Below are 13,904 nucleotides of genomic sequence, written 5' to 3'. Positions count from 1 at the left end.
AAATTTTCTAAGGCATCGAAGTAAACTGAAAGCAAAATCTGAAATGAAAAAAAAAAACTATGAATGAACAAAAAAAATCGCAAAAAAGAGAGTGCATATCAAATGTTTCAGTAAATGGTCTCAATATATTAAATTAGAAAGAATGAAGTGGATGAAGTGATTACAAATGAAAGGGGGCCTCTATTTATAGTTGAGCTCTTGAAATCGAACAGTATAGATTGAGTTACATCGATTATACATCGACGATTAAAATTAAAACCTATCTACAATTGAGAATTCTAAGTGAGTCAAACTCTATACAATAGGTCATCGACGATACATCTTTTTAGCATTTACACTATTTATCTCGGTAACTTTAGTTTTAGTGGAGTGTTTCACTAGGCTACTGAACCAGTTCATGTGGGTCAAATGTGCCCCATTTAATAAGTTGACCTCTATAAGGCATTCTGTGCGCAACGATCATGAGCTTTGATCTACGACCTGTAACACTAATAGGTCCATACATTTTAGAGTTACAGACACTTTAACTCACTTTGGTCCCATAAAAGGAAGACATAATGATTTATATGACCTTACAACTTTACAAAAAAAAATTATTTGAGTCTTTCATTTAAATTTTTGTCTTTTAGTCCTTAAACATGTGTTCTTTTGTCAAAATCCTCCAAAATGAATGAAAAAGTTAACTATTTTTAATTTTGTTAAAGTTACATACATGTAAATGAGATACCAATATTTAATTAATTTTTTTGAAATTTAAATGCCGACTAATCATCTAGATAACAATCTAAATAAATGTCACATAACAAAAAATTAACAAAAAATTCATTCACCATTATGCCTAAAAAACCTATACAACTAATTGCAGGGAGATAAGAAATGAGAGGATGCAATAATTTCATAGACTGATGCCTATTTAATTTCCACTTCATTCTCTTTTCCCCGTCAACAACCACTTGGGGTCCTTCTTTATTACAATCTGTACTCAATACTAGCAACTCATTGCCTCATAGTCTGAATTGTTACATACTTCAAGGATATTGTGCCAATTTCTTCAACTTTCTCTAATTTTGTAGTTTCCATTTCATTTCTTTCTTTTTTGTTCCCTGACTTTCCATTTTGGCTTTGTTCCATCTTCTTTCTCATAATTCCACCATGTCTGTCATTGGAGAGGCTGCTCTTTCTGGGTTCCTGAACCTGTTGGTGGGCAAATAGCTCGACTCTGCACTCAACTTTGTTGCTGATCACAACCAACTCCACCAGCAGCTCAAGCAGTGGGAGTCCTTATTGCCCGATATCCAAGCAGTGTTAGACGATGCAGAGGAGAAGCAGATTAAAAACAAGGGCGTGAAGAAATGGTTGGAGGATCTCCAGGACTTGGCTTACGATGTGGATGACATCTTGGACGAGTTCGCTTATGAAGAGTTACGCCTCAATCTCCAAGACTCTCAAGCTCAAGCCAGACCTAGTAAGATATGGAAATTCATTCCTGACAGGATTATTTCATAGTATTTTCCCTCCCACTTCTTTTCAGTTTAAGAATTCCATGATTCTAAAGGTGAAAGAGATCACTGATAGACTGAATAGTTTGACTACTCGAAGAAGTAGATTGGGGTTGAGTGACATCTTGTCTCAAGCTCCAACCTCCAAGGGAAAGCATCCCAGGCTGCAACCCACTTCCGTACTGGATGGAATTGTAGAGTATGTCGGTAGACACAAGGAGAAGACAGAAATGATTGAGTTGCTCAAAGGTGATACCTCTAATGGAGTTTCAGTCCTTTCCATCGTCGGCATGGGAGGGATGGGTAAAACAACTCTTGCTCAGCTTGTTTACAACGATGCCACCATCAACGAGTATTTTGACCACAAGGCCTGGGTATGCGTTTCTGAGAATTTTGATGCAGTTAATATAACCAGGACAATTTTAAAATCCATCGATCCTGACTCTCGTGATGAGAATGACTTGAATTTACTTCAAGTTAAGTTGAAGGAGAAGTTATCTTGGAAAAGATTCTTGCTCATTTTAGATAACATTTGGAACGAGAATTATAATGATTGGACCATCTTACGGTCTCCGTTTAAACCAGGGACCCATATTATTGTAACCACTCGTCTTCAAATTGTTTCATGTATAGTGGATCCGCTCAAAGCTTTTCATTTGGATAAATTATCAGATGATAATTGTTTATCCATATTTACACAGCATGCATTAAAAGCAAGAAATTTCAATGGACATCTCCAGTTTAAAGAAATTGGAGAGAAAATTGTTAGAAGGTGTAAAGGTTTACCTTTGGCTACAAAAGCCATTGGAAGCTTACTTCGCACAGTTAAATATCATAGAGAATGGGAAAGAATATACGAGAGTGAGATATGGAACTTACCAGAAAAGCAGTGTGGCATAATTCCAGCTTTGCGATTAAGCTACCATCATCTTCCATCATACTTGAAACGATGTTTTGCATATTGTTCCATACTTCCTAAAGATTATGAATTTAAGGAAGAAGAAATTATCTTGTTATGGAGAGCAGAAGGTCTCTTGCAACAAAAAGCTATGCCTCAAATAAAAGATCTCGAAAATCAATATTTTTAAGATCTAGTGTCCAGGTCATTTTTTCAAACATCCAGTAAAGATAAGTCCCGTTTTGTAATGCATGACCTTATCAATGATTTGGCTTAAGTAGTTGCAGAAAAGATATGCTCCAAACTGAAGGGTGATAAGAAATGGAAGTTGTTGGAGTTTCAACACACTTTAACCGGATGAAGTAAGAACTTCAATCTGAACTTTAACAGCAGTGTATTATACCCGGATAAAATATGAAGGAAAAATGCTTGAAGTTCAAGCTTTTAGCTACTCTCAAGAATGGAGAACAGAACTTAGAATTTTTAGAAGGCAAAGGAAGAATGGAACATATGGAAGAAAATCTGATGATTTCATTCAAAAGAAACTTTGGCTCAAAGCCATTATATATACCAGTCATTGGCTGGTCAAAAGATCAACAAATCCTTCACCTAAACACTACCTAACTCCACTTATTACATTGGAACTTACAAAACTAAACTTGTACACTTTAGTAAAGTTGGTCATCAGCTCCTACATCATCAAACTACATCAAATGTAGGCTTAAACTAAGTTCAAAATGAACTAGAACACATTTCATAGACTTGGTTACAAAAAAACCAAAACAAACAGATTCAGTTACATGTACTTTACCCGGGTAACTTATGTGTATGAATTCTTGCACATACTTTACCCGGATAACTTATGTGTATTTGTTCTTACGTGCTTGAATCTGCATGGGCTGTATGGAGGCCAACTTTTCTGGTTCAAGATGCATACTTCACCCAGTAATAATACAACAGTTTGATCTCTTTTCTTCACAGCTGCATGCATGGCTCGGGCTGCTTTTTGACATGTTGGAAATTCACATGCTGCATGCAGGCCAATTTCCAATACTCCTCCTTGGCTTGCATGCTGCAAACTCTTGTTCATTAAGCGTTCTCTAATGATTTTATTCACTAAATCATTTTTCTCATCTCCTTTTGCTTCCAAATCTCTTTGAAGGTCCTTGACCATTTGCTTCAACTCTGATTTTTGATTCTCCATTTCATTCAGTTTTTCGGATGACTTTTGTTTCTCTATCTCAAACTGCAATTCCAGTTTTGCTTTCTGGATATGAAGAGATTCCAGCTGCTACTGCAATGTGTTTGCCTCATCTATTAACCTTTGTACTTGATTTGATGCTTCATCACCTTCAAATGCAAAATTTTCTTTCAACAAAGCCTTCTCAGCTTGCAACGTCTCCTTCTCTGATAGCAGATTATTTTCCTGAGCAGTCAAGTTCTTCACACCAGATAATGATTCACTGTTATCATCCTCAAGTTTCTTCATGAGAATAAAAATTTCTTTTTCTCTCTTTTCTAACATTATTTTGAGTTCTGAAATGCAGGATTGGAGTCCTATATTTTGTTCTCCCAGTTTTTCTGCTTCACTTGCTTTATTCTCTAACTGCTCTGCTATATCTCTGTTAATTGCTTGCAATGATTTCAACTCAAGTTCCAAGCTAGTTACATGTGCCTTTAATTCTTTTATCTGAGCAGATGTTTGGTTCCCATGCATATCATGCACCTCTTTGAGTGTCAAAAATTTCCTTTCTTTCTCAACTGAATTAGTGAAATTTTCAACCGAATCTTCTTTGGTTAGCTGAGCCATTGACATGTAGTTGGCATGGCTAAGCCTCTTGTGACACAACTTGGATTCATCTGCAGCAGCTGTGTAGGCACTATCTGGACTCTTATTCCAGTCCACAATAAAACTTTTTTCTGTCATAGCTACTGTCATGAGCTTGGATCCACTAGGATCACTAATCAGGCATTCTTTGCCTTTGAATACAACTGAATAGCCCTTCTCAAGCAGTTGAGCAATGCTAAGCAAATTTCTATCAATTTCAGGCACTAATAAGACATTTTTAACAAGTTTGGTACCTGTAGGAGTGCTTATCAGCACATCTCCTTTGCCTTCAGCTTTGATGAAGTCTCCATTTTCGACCTTCACATTTGTTTTGAAGCTTCTGTCAATTGACTTAAAAATGCTAGCATCAGAGGTCATGTGGTTTGTGCAACCACTGTCTATCAACCATCCATCTGTAGCTTTTCCTTTAACAGCTGAACAAGAAACTGAAAAAACTTGTTCTTCTTGGTCATTGTCTTCTTCTACTACTTGAGCTTCAGCTCTTGGCTGCTAGGGTTGGTTGTATCTTGGTCTGCCTTTGTTTTTGCAAACCCTTTCTACATGACCCACTTCTTGCAGAATCTGCACTGCACATTAGGCCTGAACCAACATACTTTACCTGGGTGACTTGCCCTTTTACAGTGTGGACAGGGTGGATATCTTCCAGCACCATCTGCTTTAGGCTCGTTTGACCAAGTATTCTTTTTTTTGTAGGCAGATGCGCTCGAGGCAGACTTGGTTTCGACTTGAAAGGCACCTTCTTCGTGCTCCTCCTGTCTGCTGGCCCTCCTTTGCTCTTGTGCATACAGAGCATTGATCAGCTCTGTTAAAGAGATGCTGGTCAGGTCCCTTGAATCCTCTAAGGAGGATATTTTTGCTTCATACCTTTCTGGTAAGGTAGAGAGAACTTTCTCCACAATTCTTGCCTCATCAAATTGCTCACCAAGGAGCCTTATGCTGTTAACTACAGCCATGATTCTTTCAGAATACTTCTTGACAGTTTCTTCTTCCTTCATCTTCAAGTTTTCAAAATCCCTTCTCAGGTTCAAGAGTTGCTGCTGCCTTGTCCTCTCAGTACCTTGGAACTCCTCCTTAAGCTTGTCCCAGGCCTGCTTTGGAGTCTCACAAGCCATGATCCTGGTGAAAATAACATCAGAAACACAGTTCTGAATGCATGACATAGCCTTGTGCTTTTTGCTTTTTTCTTCAGAGTACTGCTTCATTTGAGCCACTGTTGGATTTGCTCTCAATGGTTCTGGTTCAACATCTGAGTTAACTACCTCCCATAGATCAAATGCCTGGAGGTAGGTTCTCATCTTGACTACCCAAATGTGATATCCTTCTCCATTGAAAACTGGAGGTGCAGCTGGTGAGAAGCCTGATGAAGCCATCGTTTTTTTTAAAGTTTCCTAGAACAGGTCCCTTAAGAATGCAGCTCTAGATACCAATTGTTGGAGTTTCAACACACTTTAACAGGATGAAGTAAGAACTTCAATCTGAACTTTAACAGCAGTGTATTATACCTAGATAAAATATGAAGGAAAAATGCTTGAAGTTCAAGCTTTTAGCTACTGTCAAGACTGGAGAACAGAACTTAGAATTTTTAGAAGGCAAAGGAAGAATGGAGCATATGGAAGAAAATCTGATGATTTCATTCAAAAGAAACTTTGGCTCAAAGCCATTACATATACCAGTCATTGGCTGGTCAAAAGATCAACAAATCCTTTACCTAAACACTACCTAACTCCACTTATTACATTGGAACTTACAAAACTAAACTTGTACACTTAAGTAAAGTTGGTCATCAGCTCCTACATCATCAAACTACATCAAATGTAGGCTTAAACTAAGTTCAAAACGAACTAGAACACATTTCATAGACTTGGTTACAAAAGAACCAAAACAAATAGATTCAGTTACATGTACTTTACCCGGGTAACTTATGTGTATGAATTCTTGCACATACTTTACCCAGATAACTTATGTGTATTTGTTCTTACGTGCTTGAATCTGCATGGGCTGTATGGAGGCCAACTTTTCTGGTTCAAGATGCATACTTCACCCAGTAATAATATAACAGTTTGATCTCTTTTCTTCACAGCTGCATGCATGGCTCGGGCTGCTTTTTGACATGTTGGAAATTCACATGCTGCATGCAGGCCAATTTCCAATAGAAGTTCTCAAATCGCACTCGACATTCTTCTTATATTGGTGGAAGATGTGACACAGTGAAGAAGTTTGAAGCATTTGATCAACTGAATTCTTTACGTACTTTTTTACCCTTAATGTTTTCCGGTGATTTATGGGGGGCTTTTTAACTAATGTTGTTTTGGTTGATTTGTTACCAAGACTTGGCTACTTAAGAGTGCTTTATTTGAGTGGGTATATTATCACTGAGTTGCCTGATGTTTTTGAAAATTTAAAACATCTTCGCTACTTAAATTTTTCCAACACCCATATCAAATGCTTACCTGATTCTTTGTGCACTCTTTACCATTTGGAAACTTTTTATTAAATAGGTGTTCCAAGCTTCAAAGGTTACCCTCAAAGATGGAAAATCTTGTCAGCTTGCATTATCTTGATATTAGAGGTGCGTACTCAATAGAAAGGATTCCTTTTAGGATGGATAAGCTACCAATCTTCAAAGGTTAACTGATGTTATTATAAGGGAAGGTGATGGTTGTCATATTAGAGATTTGAAATATTTTTCAAACCTCAAAGGTGATGTCCGTCTTACTGGGTTGGAGAATGTTAATGGTGAAGATGCAGGGGAAGCCAAGTTAAATGAGAAGCAGGGGATTGATCGATTGGTATTGGAATGGAGTTGGGACTTTAAGAAAGATACAGGGAAAAAGGACGTTGAAGAATGGGTGTTGGACTCTCTTCGTCCTTCAAAAAAGCTTGAGCATCTCGTCATTCAGAATTTTGGTGGTACAAAATTCTCTACTTGGATTGCAGATTCTTCCTTCAAAAATATGTTGTCATTGGAGCTTCACAACTGTAAAAATTGCAAATCTCTACCATCGATTGGAAGGCTGTTGTTGTTAAAAGATCTTTCAATTAGTGGTTTGGATCAAGTACACAAGATTGGTGCTGAGTTGTTTGGAGAAAATCAATCAAATGCTTTTGCATCACTAGAGACTCTGTGTTTTGACAAAATGCTGAATTGGGAGGAGTGGGACCTATGTGAAGATGATGAGCAAGTATCGAAATTTCCCAGCCTTTGTAAGCTTTCAATTAAAAGATGTCGTGTATTGTTGGGAAGGTTGCCAACCATCCTTCAATCCTTGCAGAAACTTGAAATCTACGAGTGTAAGAGACTGGTAGTTTCAATTTCAAGTTTTCCCTTGCTGTGTGAATTAAGCATTGAAGGGTGTGAAGAATTGGTGGATGAAGGTTCTTTGTCTGTACAGAAGGTTTCCTCTTTGAAATATGTGTCCCTTTCAAATATTTCAAAGTTTAATATTTCAGCAGGGAGGATAATGTTGAGATTTGCAAACTCTGAAACATTCGAGATCTGTAGTTTGAAGGAGCTGGGATCTTTATCACAAATTGGGTTAAGCATAGTTGGGCATCGTTTCATCAGGATTAGGAATTGTCCGCAATTGGTCTCTTTGGAAACAGAGGAGGAGATATTGCAACTTGACAAGATTCCAGGTGTTGAATCTCTGGAAATAGGTAATTATGAAAGGCTCAATAGACTGCCAAAAGTCTTACATGCTTTCCCATTCATTACGAGAATTGCACTTGAAGAGTGTCCAGGCTTGGTTTGTTTTGCAGAGAGAAACTTTCCTCCTGCTTTAAAAGAGCTGGGGATTGGGAATTGCGTGAATTTGCAATATTTGGCTGATGAAAAAGAAAATAATAATAAGAGTCTGAGTAGCAACACTTGTCTTCTTGAGCACTTAGAAATAATCCTCTGTCCATCTCTAATATGGTTATCATCAAGGGGCGATATATGGAATCAAGTTCAACATCTCAAGATTAGAGGTTGCTCAAAGCTAAGTAGCTTATTTTTAAATGCCACGTTACCCGTAATGCTTAAACAGCTTTTTGTTTGGTATTGTCCGGTGTTGGAATGCATAGCCCAAGACTTCCTTGAAACCACTGATCTCGAAAGCATTCTAATTAGGGGTGCTCACAAAATTAAATCATTACCGCGGGGATTAGACAAGCTCAGCCATCCTCAGGAGATTCAATTATTTGAGTGTCCAAATCTGGTTCCATTTGAAGAAAGTGGGTTGCCAACCACAAATCTCAGAGTTTTCGTAATTGAGAATTGTGAAAATTTTAGAGCCCTTCCCAAGTGCATCAACAATTTCACCTCCCTTCGAGAATTAAAGGTGTGGGAGTGTTCGGCTGACATATCCTTTCCAGAAGAGGGTTTCCCTACCAACCTCACATCACTTGAAATCTCAAACGCACCCAAAATTTATACATCACTTGTTGAATGGGGATTTAACAGGCTCACCTCTCTTCAAAAACTCCGAATCAGTGGTGAAGGATGCTCAAGTGTCATGTCGTTTCCAGAAGAAAGGATAGGAATGACGCTGCCTCCTTCTCTCAGAGCTATCTCCATTGAAAATTTTGAGAATTTGGAATTCATGTGCTCCAAGGGCTTTCAACACTCCACCTGTCTTTAACTTTTGGGCATCTATGATTGTCCTAAGCTCGCCTCTCTTCCAGAAAAAGATATGCTTCTCTCGCTTGAGAAGCTAGGTATTTCCAATTGCCCGTCGCTAGAAGAAGGGTGCAGTAGGGGTAAAGGACGAGAGTGGTCCAAGATTTCCCACATACCTTTAGTGAATATTGATAGTAAAAGAGTCATCCCGATGGAATTAGATTGAAATTTAAGCAGCAAAATCTGGTATCGATTTCTCCACACTCAAACCACAGGTGTGAAACGCATTTTAAACATTGATAAATTTCATAGCTTTTTTTTATATATCTGATTGTCCTCATGAACAACATGATAACAGAAATGAGTTTTACATATTTTGTATTCAATTTTTGCAGGCATTGAAGGCTAAACCGGCGAAAAATAGTGGGGAACTTCAACTCATCTGCTTCAGCTTATTTGATTTAGTAAAGCGGTTAGTCAATTCTCTGCAACATTTATTCAGCAAATTGAATTTTCTGTTTTCATTTGCATCTTCTAATTTCTAAGCTATTTTGGTATATGAGAATGGGAGTTTAGTTAAAAATATTTGACATTTCGTAGTCCTATTAACCAATGGTTTTTCAGAAGAACAAGTCTTTTACGTGATAGTTTGATCCTTCCAGGATTAATGGAGGGATACAGGACACGTTACAACATGGCATTAGAGAGCTCAATTTAACACATGTAAGACAACAGCGTTCCCAAAATATTGTTTTGTCGAATCTCAAAGATGTCCATCTTAGTTTTCCGAATTTCTCAGACCATGAATCCATTCAAAGGCTGCATCAATTCACTTGATGAGGAATTGCTTCTTTGATCATATGGATTGAACGACATAAACAAACTCATTGTGTAAGTGATTGACTATGTGACTATTTATTCCGCTTTTACTTAGAGGTACAAAAATACTTTATTTTCTAGCCAAAAACTAGCAGTGACTAAGTGGCTCACTATGGCTCACTATATCTTGACTCTCTAGCTTTTGACTTTGTGGTATGAGTTAAATGAATCAAATGATATATATACTGCAGCAGTTTGGAACTAGTTTCATTGCAGCTCTCTTTTAATGTTGCTTTTCAGCGTTCCTGTCCGGTAGATTGGCATATTTTCTATCAATGTTTTTATGAATTCCCCCTGCTTTGAAAGGCTTCAACTGTGATGTTATCAATGTTTATGATAGGGTAAGTATAGGCTACATGGAGAAATTGTTCTTCTGACATTCCTTTCCTGTGTTGGAGCATATTTTGGTGCTTGGTACATAGTTGTAGTTGAGGAGCCAAATATGTTATTTATTTAGCCTTGTACTTTCATTCAGCTTTGAGAAGCATGAAATTGGTGGCAGATAAAAGGCCAAATGGTACCACTGGGGAGGTGTACGTACTATCTTTGGGTGATAAACCCTTGAATGGTGGGCATCCAAAGAGGGCAATACCAGCTTATGGGCACAACAATGGCACAACGTGGTAAGTTTGGTTTCTAATGCTTTTAGTAGCATCTATTTCTATCTACACAAATCATGAATCTGTCTTAGGTCTCCATTGATGATTGATAAGAGGCTAGGATGTTTTAAATAAAGTATTGTTTTTGACATTTTGAGATTGTTGGTCACTTGTTATTTGTTCTCAATATGCAGAAAGTGTTATTCATTTAGAAAATTGCTCCAAGTTTGTGGATAATTATTGGCGAGGTCTTTTATTTTATGATATGATTCCATTGTAATCTCTATTTTTTAATAGTGAATTCCATTTTTGGTTCTGCCTGTGAATGTAGAGAATATTCCCAAACCACATATATCAATGTGTTCGTTTTCTCTACTTTCTTTTTTGTGTTTCGAATTTCTTAATTTTTTTTCTCAATCCAAAATATAAATTTATTAATAAAACAACCACAATCAATGCATAGCAAATCATAAAAATTCGGATAGCCCTATATATCACACTCAAATATCAACACATATCAAAAGCATCAAAGCAAAAAAACAAAGCATCAAACAATATAGCCACCCACAATACTAACTCAACATGCTTTAACCCATTTCTTTGCAAACAAGGATGCAACATGGTTGCTTTCAAGGTAGCCATTACCACGTTGGTACTAGTCTATTTCATGTACCATTTTGAATTTATCAATATTTTTTAAAATATTTAAAATATTTATATAAATAAATATACAAATATCAAATAAATTATTCTAAATAAATTTCAAATATAAAACTATTCATCAATTATATAAAATACTTATTAATAAACTCTATAAATAAAACTCATCATTCAATAAATTTAAAATTAAAATAAAAAATGTCGAAAGATGAGGAGGTTTTTCCAATAAAAAAAGGGTGAGTGAAGATTTTCTATGATAATGAAATAAGTGGGTTTTTTATTATTATATTTTAAGTTTTATATTTTAAATAAAAAGTATGTTCTAAAAAGTTTTAAATGTTAAATTTTACTTTCTAGTGTAATATTTTTTTATTGGTCAATACATTTCAATTAAGTATTTAGCCTAATAGAAAATAGTTAAAAGTTTTATATTTTTAACTTTATTCATGCAGTAACCGATATACCATGTTCTGATCAATGCAAACGATACATACCAAAATTTTCTCTAGTATGAAAAAGAGTGTTACTTGTTGCGCTATAACACTAGAATGGCGGCACTGGCCGGTTCGTCTGAAACCATGGTGGGGAACCGACCAACATGGTTCCTTCCCATTAGAAAAAGCTCGACTCTTTGTAAAATGAATTCCATATAATCCAAGCCATTAAAGAAATATTTGTAAAATGTTAAAATATGAGTGAATAAAGAAAAAGTAGGTCCAGCTAACATGGCCACTTCCAAGATACGACTCCATTTCAATTTCTCTGTCCCCACCCATTACTTAAAATATTAGGAAGCACCAATATGATTCTTCAAAACATGGCGAAAAAGAAAAGCTAATGGCTTCGTTTTTTTCTAAGCAATTAATGGCTCATTTGAATACAATAAAAATAAAGAGGTTTTTATTATTATTTAGCCATGAATTTAAAAAAAATGTGTTATATGTCCTCATGAACTACTTATTTAAATCCAACAATCTTTTTAAGTAAAAGAAATTACAAATCTCATGAGTTAAAAATAATTATTTTATGTCATCAAAATCAATATTCACTTAATCTCATGTGTTGACTTGATGGTCGTTCATTGTAATTTATTAAAAAACTATATTCACTAACAAAAATTGTTAAAACACATTAATAATATATAAATAATTAAAAGCCACTTTTATATTAAAAAAAGAAACCCAAAGCAAAAATAAAATCTATTTTGAGTTGAAATGCCAAAAACAGCAGAGTAAAAATTAGAGAAATTAAGAAAATAGAAAAAAAACTAAACCTATAATAAATAGAGTTTCCATAGTTGGATAATTGCTAGATATAGTATCTAATCTTTCCCTTTCAAGATTTCACCCTAATTTTGGTCACATATTTTCTTTTTCCATTTCCATTTAAGATAACAATTGTTATATATAAACATTACTTATTTTCTTTTCTCTTAAAAATAATCTTTTTACAATCCCTAAATTTTTTGCCTTATTTTCTTTGATCTGTTTGTTGTTATAAAAACCTTGTTTTTTTTCAAAATTTAAGAAAATAAAATTTGGAGTTTATCTTTTCTTTTAAAAATCTGGGGTACCAGCGGGGAGGTGTACATACCTTGGGGTGATAAAGCCTTGAATGGTGGGCATCCAAAGAGGGCAATACCAGCTTATGAGCACAACAACAGCACAACATCGTTGGTCGACGGATCTTGACAAAAGAAATGGAGGGAAATACCTGTCTTAGGTCCCCATTGATGATTGGTAAGATGCTAGGATGTTTTAAATAAATTATTGATTTTGACATTTTGAGATAAAAAAAAAAAAGTTGTTGGTCACTTGTTATTTATTGTTGCCAGGTATTTCTCAAAATGTGGAAAGTGTACTATCGTTGATCATTTAGAAGTTTGCTCAAAGTTCGTGTATAGATTTTTGGTGAGGAATTTTATTTTATGATATAATTCCATTGTAATCTTAGTAAATTTCATTTTTGGTTCTGCCCGTGAAGGTAGGGAATATTCCCTAACCACGTAAATTATTTTGTTCTCCTTTTTATCTTCTTTTCTTGTTTCGAATTTCTTAATTAATCAATGTTTCAATCAATCAAACAATCTGTAAACTTACTAGCATAAGGTACAATGTACAATATAATATATCACTATCCTTGAAGGCTTTTCTAAAGAGCTAACCAATTAAACACCTAATTGAGATTGTAGGAGGAAGGCTTTTCTAAAGAGAATACAGAGGAAATTTAGAAGATATTTTCCTCGACTTTTGAAATTGTTTATGAACATGTATTTTATTTTGCGTTGGTAGACATCCCATAAAATGTAACTAGAAACATGTTTTCATGAACATGTTTCATTCAAGCTAATTGTAAATTTTTCAGAAAAGGGCTATTACTTTCACTGTTCTTGTTCCTAATCATTATATTTTCTAGTTCTTTCACAGTTCTTGAATAATTGGTTTCTCAATCAGATTTTTTTTATCTGAATCAACTTGTATGTTCACAATCTCTTTGTGGGTATTCCAGATTATTCTTTCTTATTGTTGATTTTGTGGTGAATTACCTTGCAATCTTTTCGAGTAAAATGAAAAAAAAAACTAAAAACAGAAGAGATGAAGAAAAAAAAAGAGATGAACAGTTTTTAATTAAGGTTTAGTGTTTAAAATTTTTAATTAATTAAATTTATTTAATTAAAAATCTATTTTTATCCCATTTGGAAATCCAAGTTGACACTTCAAATCTAGTTGGACTGTCACATAGGATTACCATTAGGGAGATAACGAAACCTAACGGTAGGGTGATCACTTCGTAACAAGATAATAACATAAATGATTAAAAAGTAACATTTCAAACATAAGTGACTAAAATGTAATATGAGGCAAACAAAAGTGACTATTTTTATAGATTACCCTTGTTAATATAAATTATTTGGGAAATC

General features: G+C 35.2%; 2 protein-coding genes and 2 long non-coding RNA genes across 4 annotated transcripts; all 4 read left to right on the top strand.

The window, feature by feature from the left end:
- Nucleotides 1-1,543: 1,543 nt before the first annotated feature.
- On the top strand, nt 1,544-2,587 carry LOC108471903 (putative disease resistance RPP13-like protein 1). Its single transcript, XM_017773447.1, has one exon. The coding sequence runs from the start codon at nt 1,544-1,546 to the stop codon at nt 2,585-2,587; it is 1,044 nt and encodes a 347-aa protein (XP_017628936.1).
- Nucleotides 2,588-6,626: 4,039 nt separating this feature from the next.
- LOC108473132 (putative disease resistance protein At3g14460) lies at nt 6,627-9,296 on the top strand. The gene is made up of 2 exons (XM_017774685.2): nt 6,627-9,121; nt 9,242-9,296. The coding sequence occupies exon 1, from the start codon at nt 7,201-7,203 to the stop codon at nt 8,866-8,868; it is 1,668 nt and encodes a 555-aa protein (XP_017630174.2). The 5' UTR covers nt 6,627-7,200; the 3' UTR covers nt 8,869-9,121; nt 9,242-9,296.
- Nucleotides 9,297-9,507: 211 nt separating this feature from the next.
- On the top strand, nt 9,508-10,650 carry LOC128284097 (uncharacterized). The gene is made up of 4 exons (XR_008274409.1): nt 9,508-9,569; nt 9,646-9,737; nt 9,966-10,066; nt 10,201-10,650. It is a non-coding gene; the product is annotated as an uncharacterized LOC128284097 (long non-coding RNA).
- Nucleotides 10,651-12,471: 1,821 nt separating this feature from the next.
- On the top strand, nt 12,472-13,070 carry LOC128284098 (uncharacterized). The gene is made up of 2 exons (XR_008274410.1): nt 12,472-12,723; nt 12,819-13,070. It is a non-coding gene; the product is annotated as an uncharacterized LOC128284098 (long non-coding RNA).
- Nucleotides 13,071-13,904: the final 834 nt, after the last annotated feature.

Source organism: Gossypium arboreum, chromosome 11 (assembly GCF_025698485.1).
Source record: "Gossypium arboreum isolate Shixiya-1 chromosome 11, ASM2569848v2, whole genome shotgun sequence".
Taxonomy (NCBI): Eukaryota; Viridiplantae; Streptophyta; class Magnoliopsida; order Malvales; family Malvaceae; genus Gossypium; species Gossypium arboreum.
Note: the sequence above shows the minus strand (reverse complement) of the source record. Positions and strands in the feature narration are given on the sequence as shown.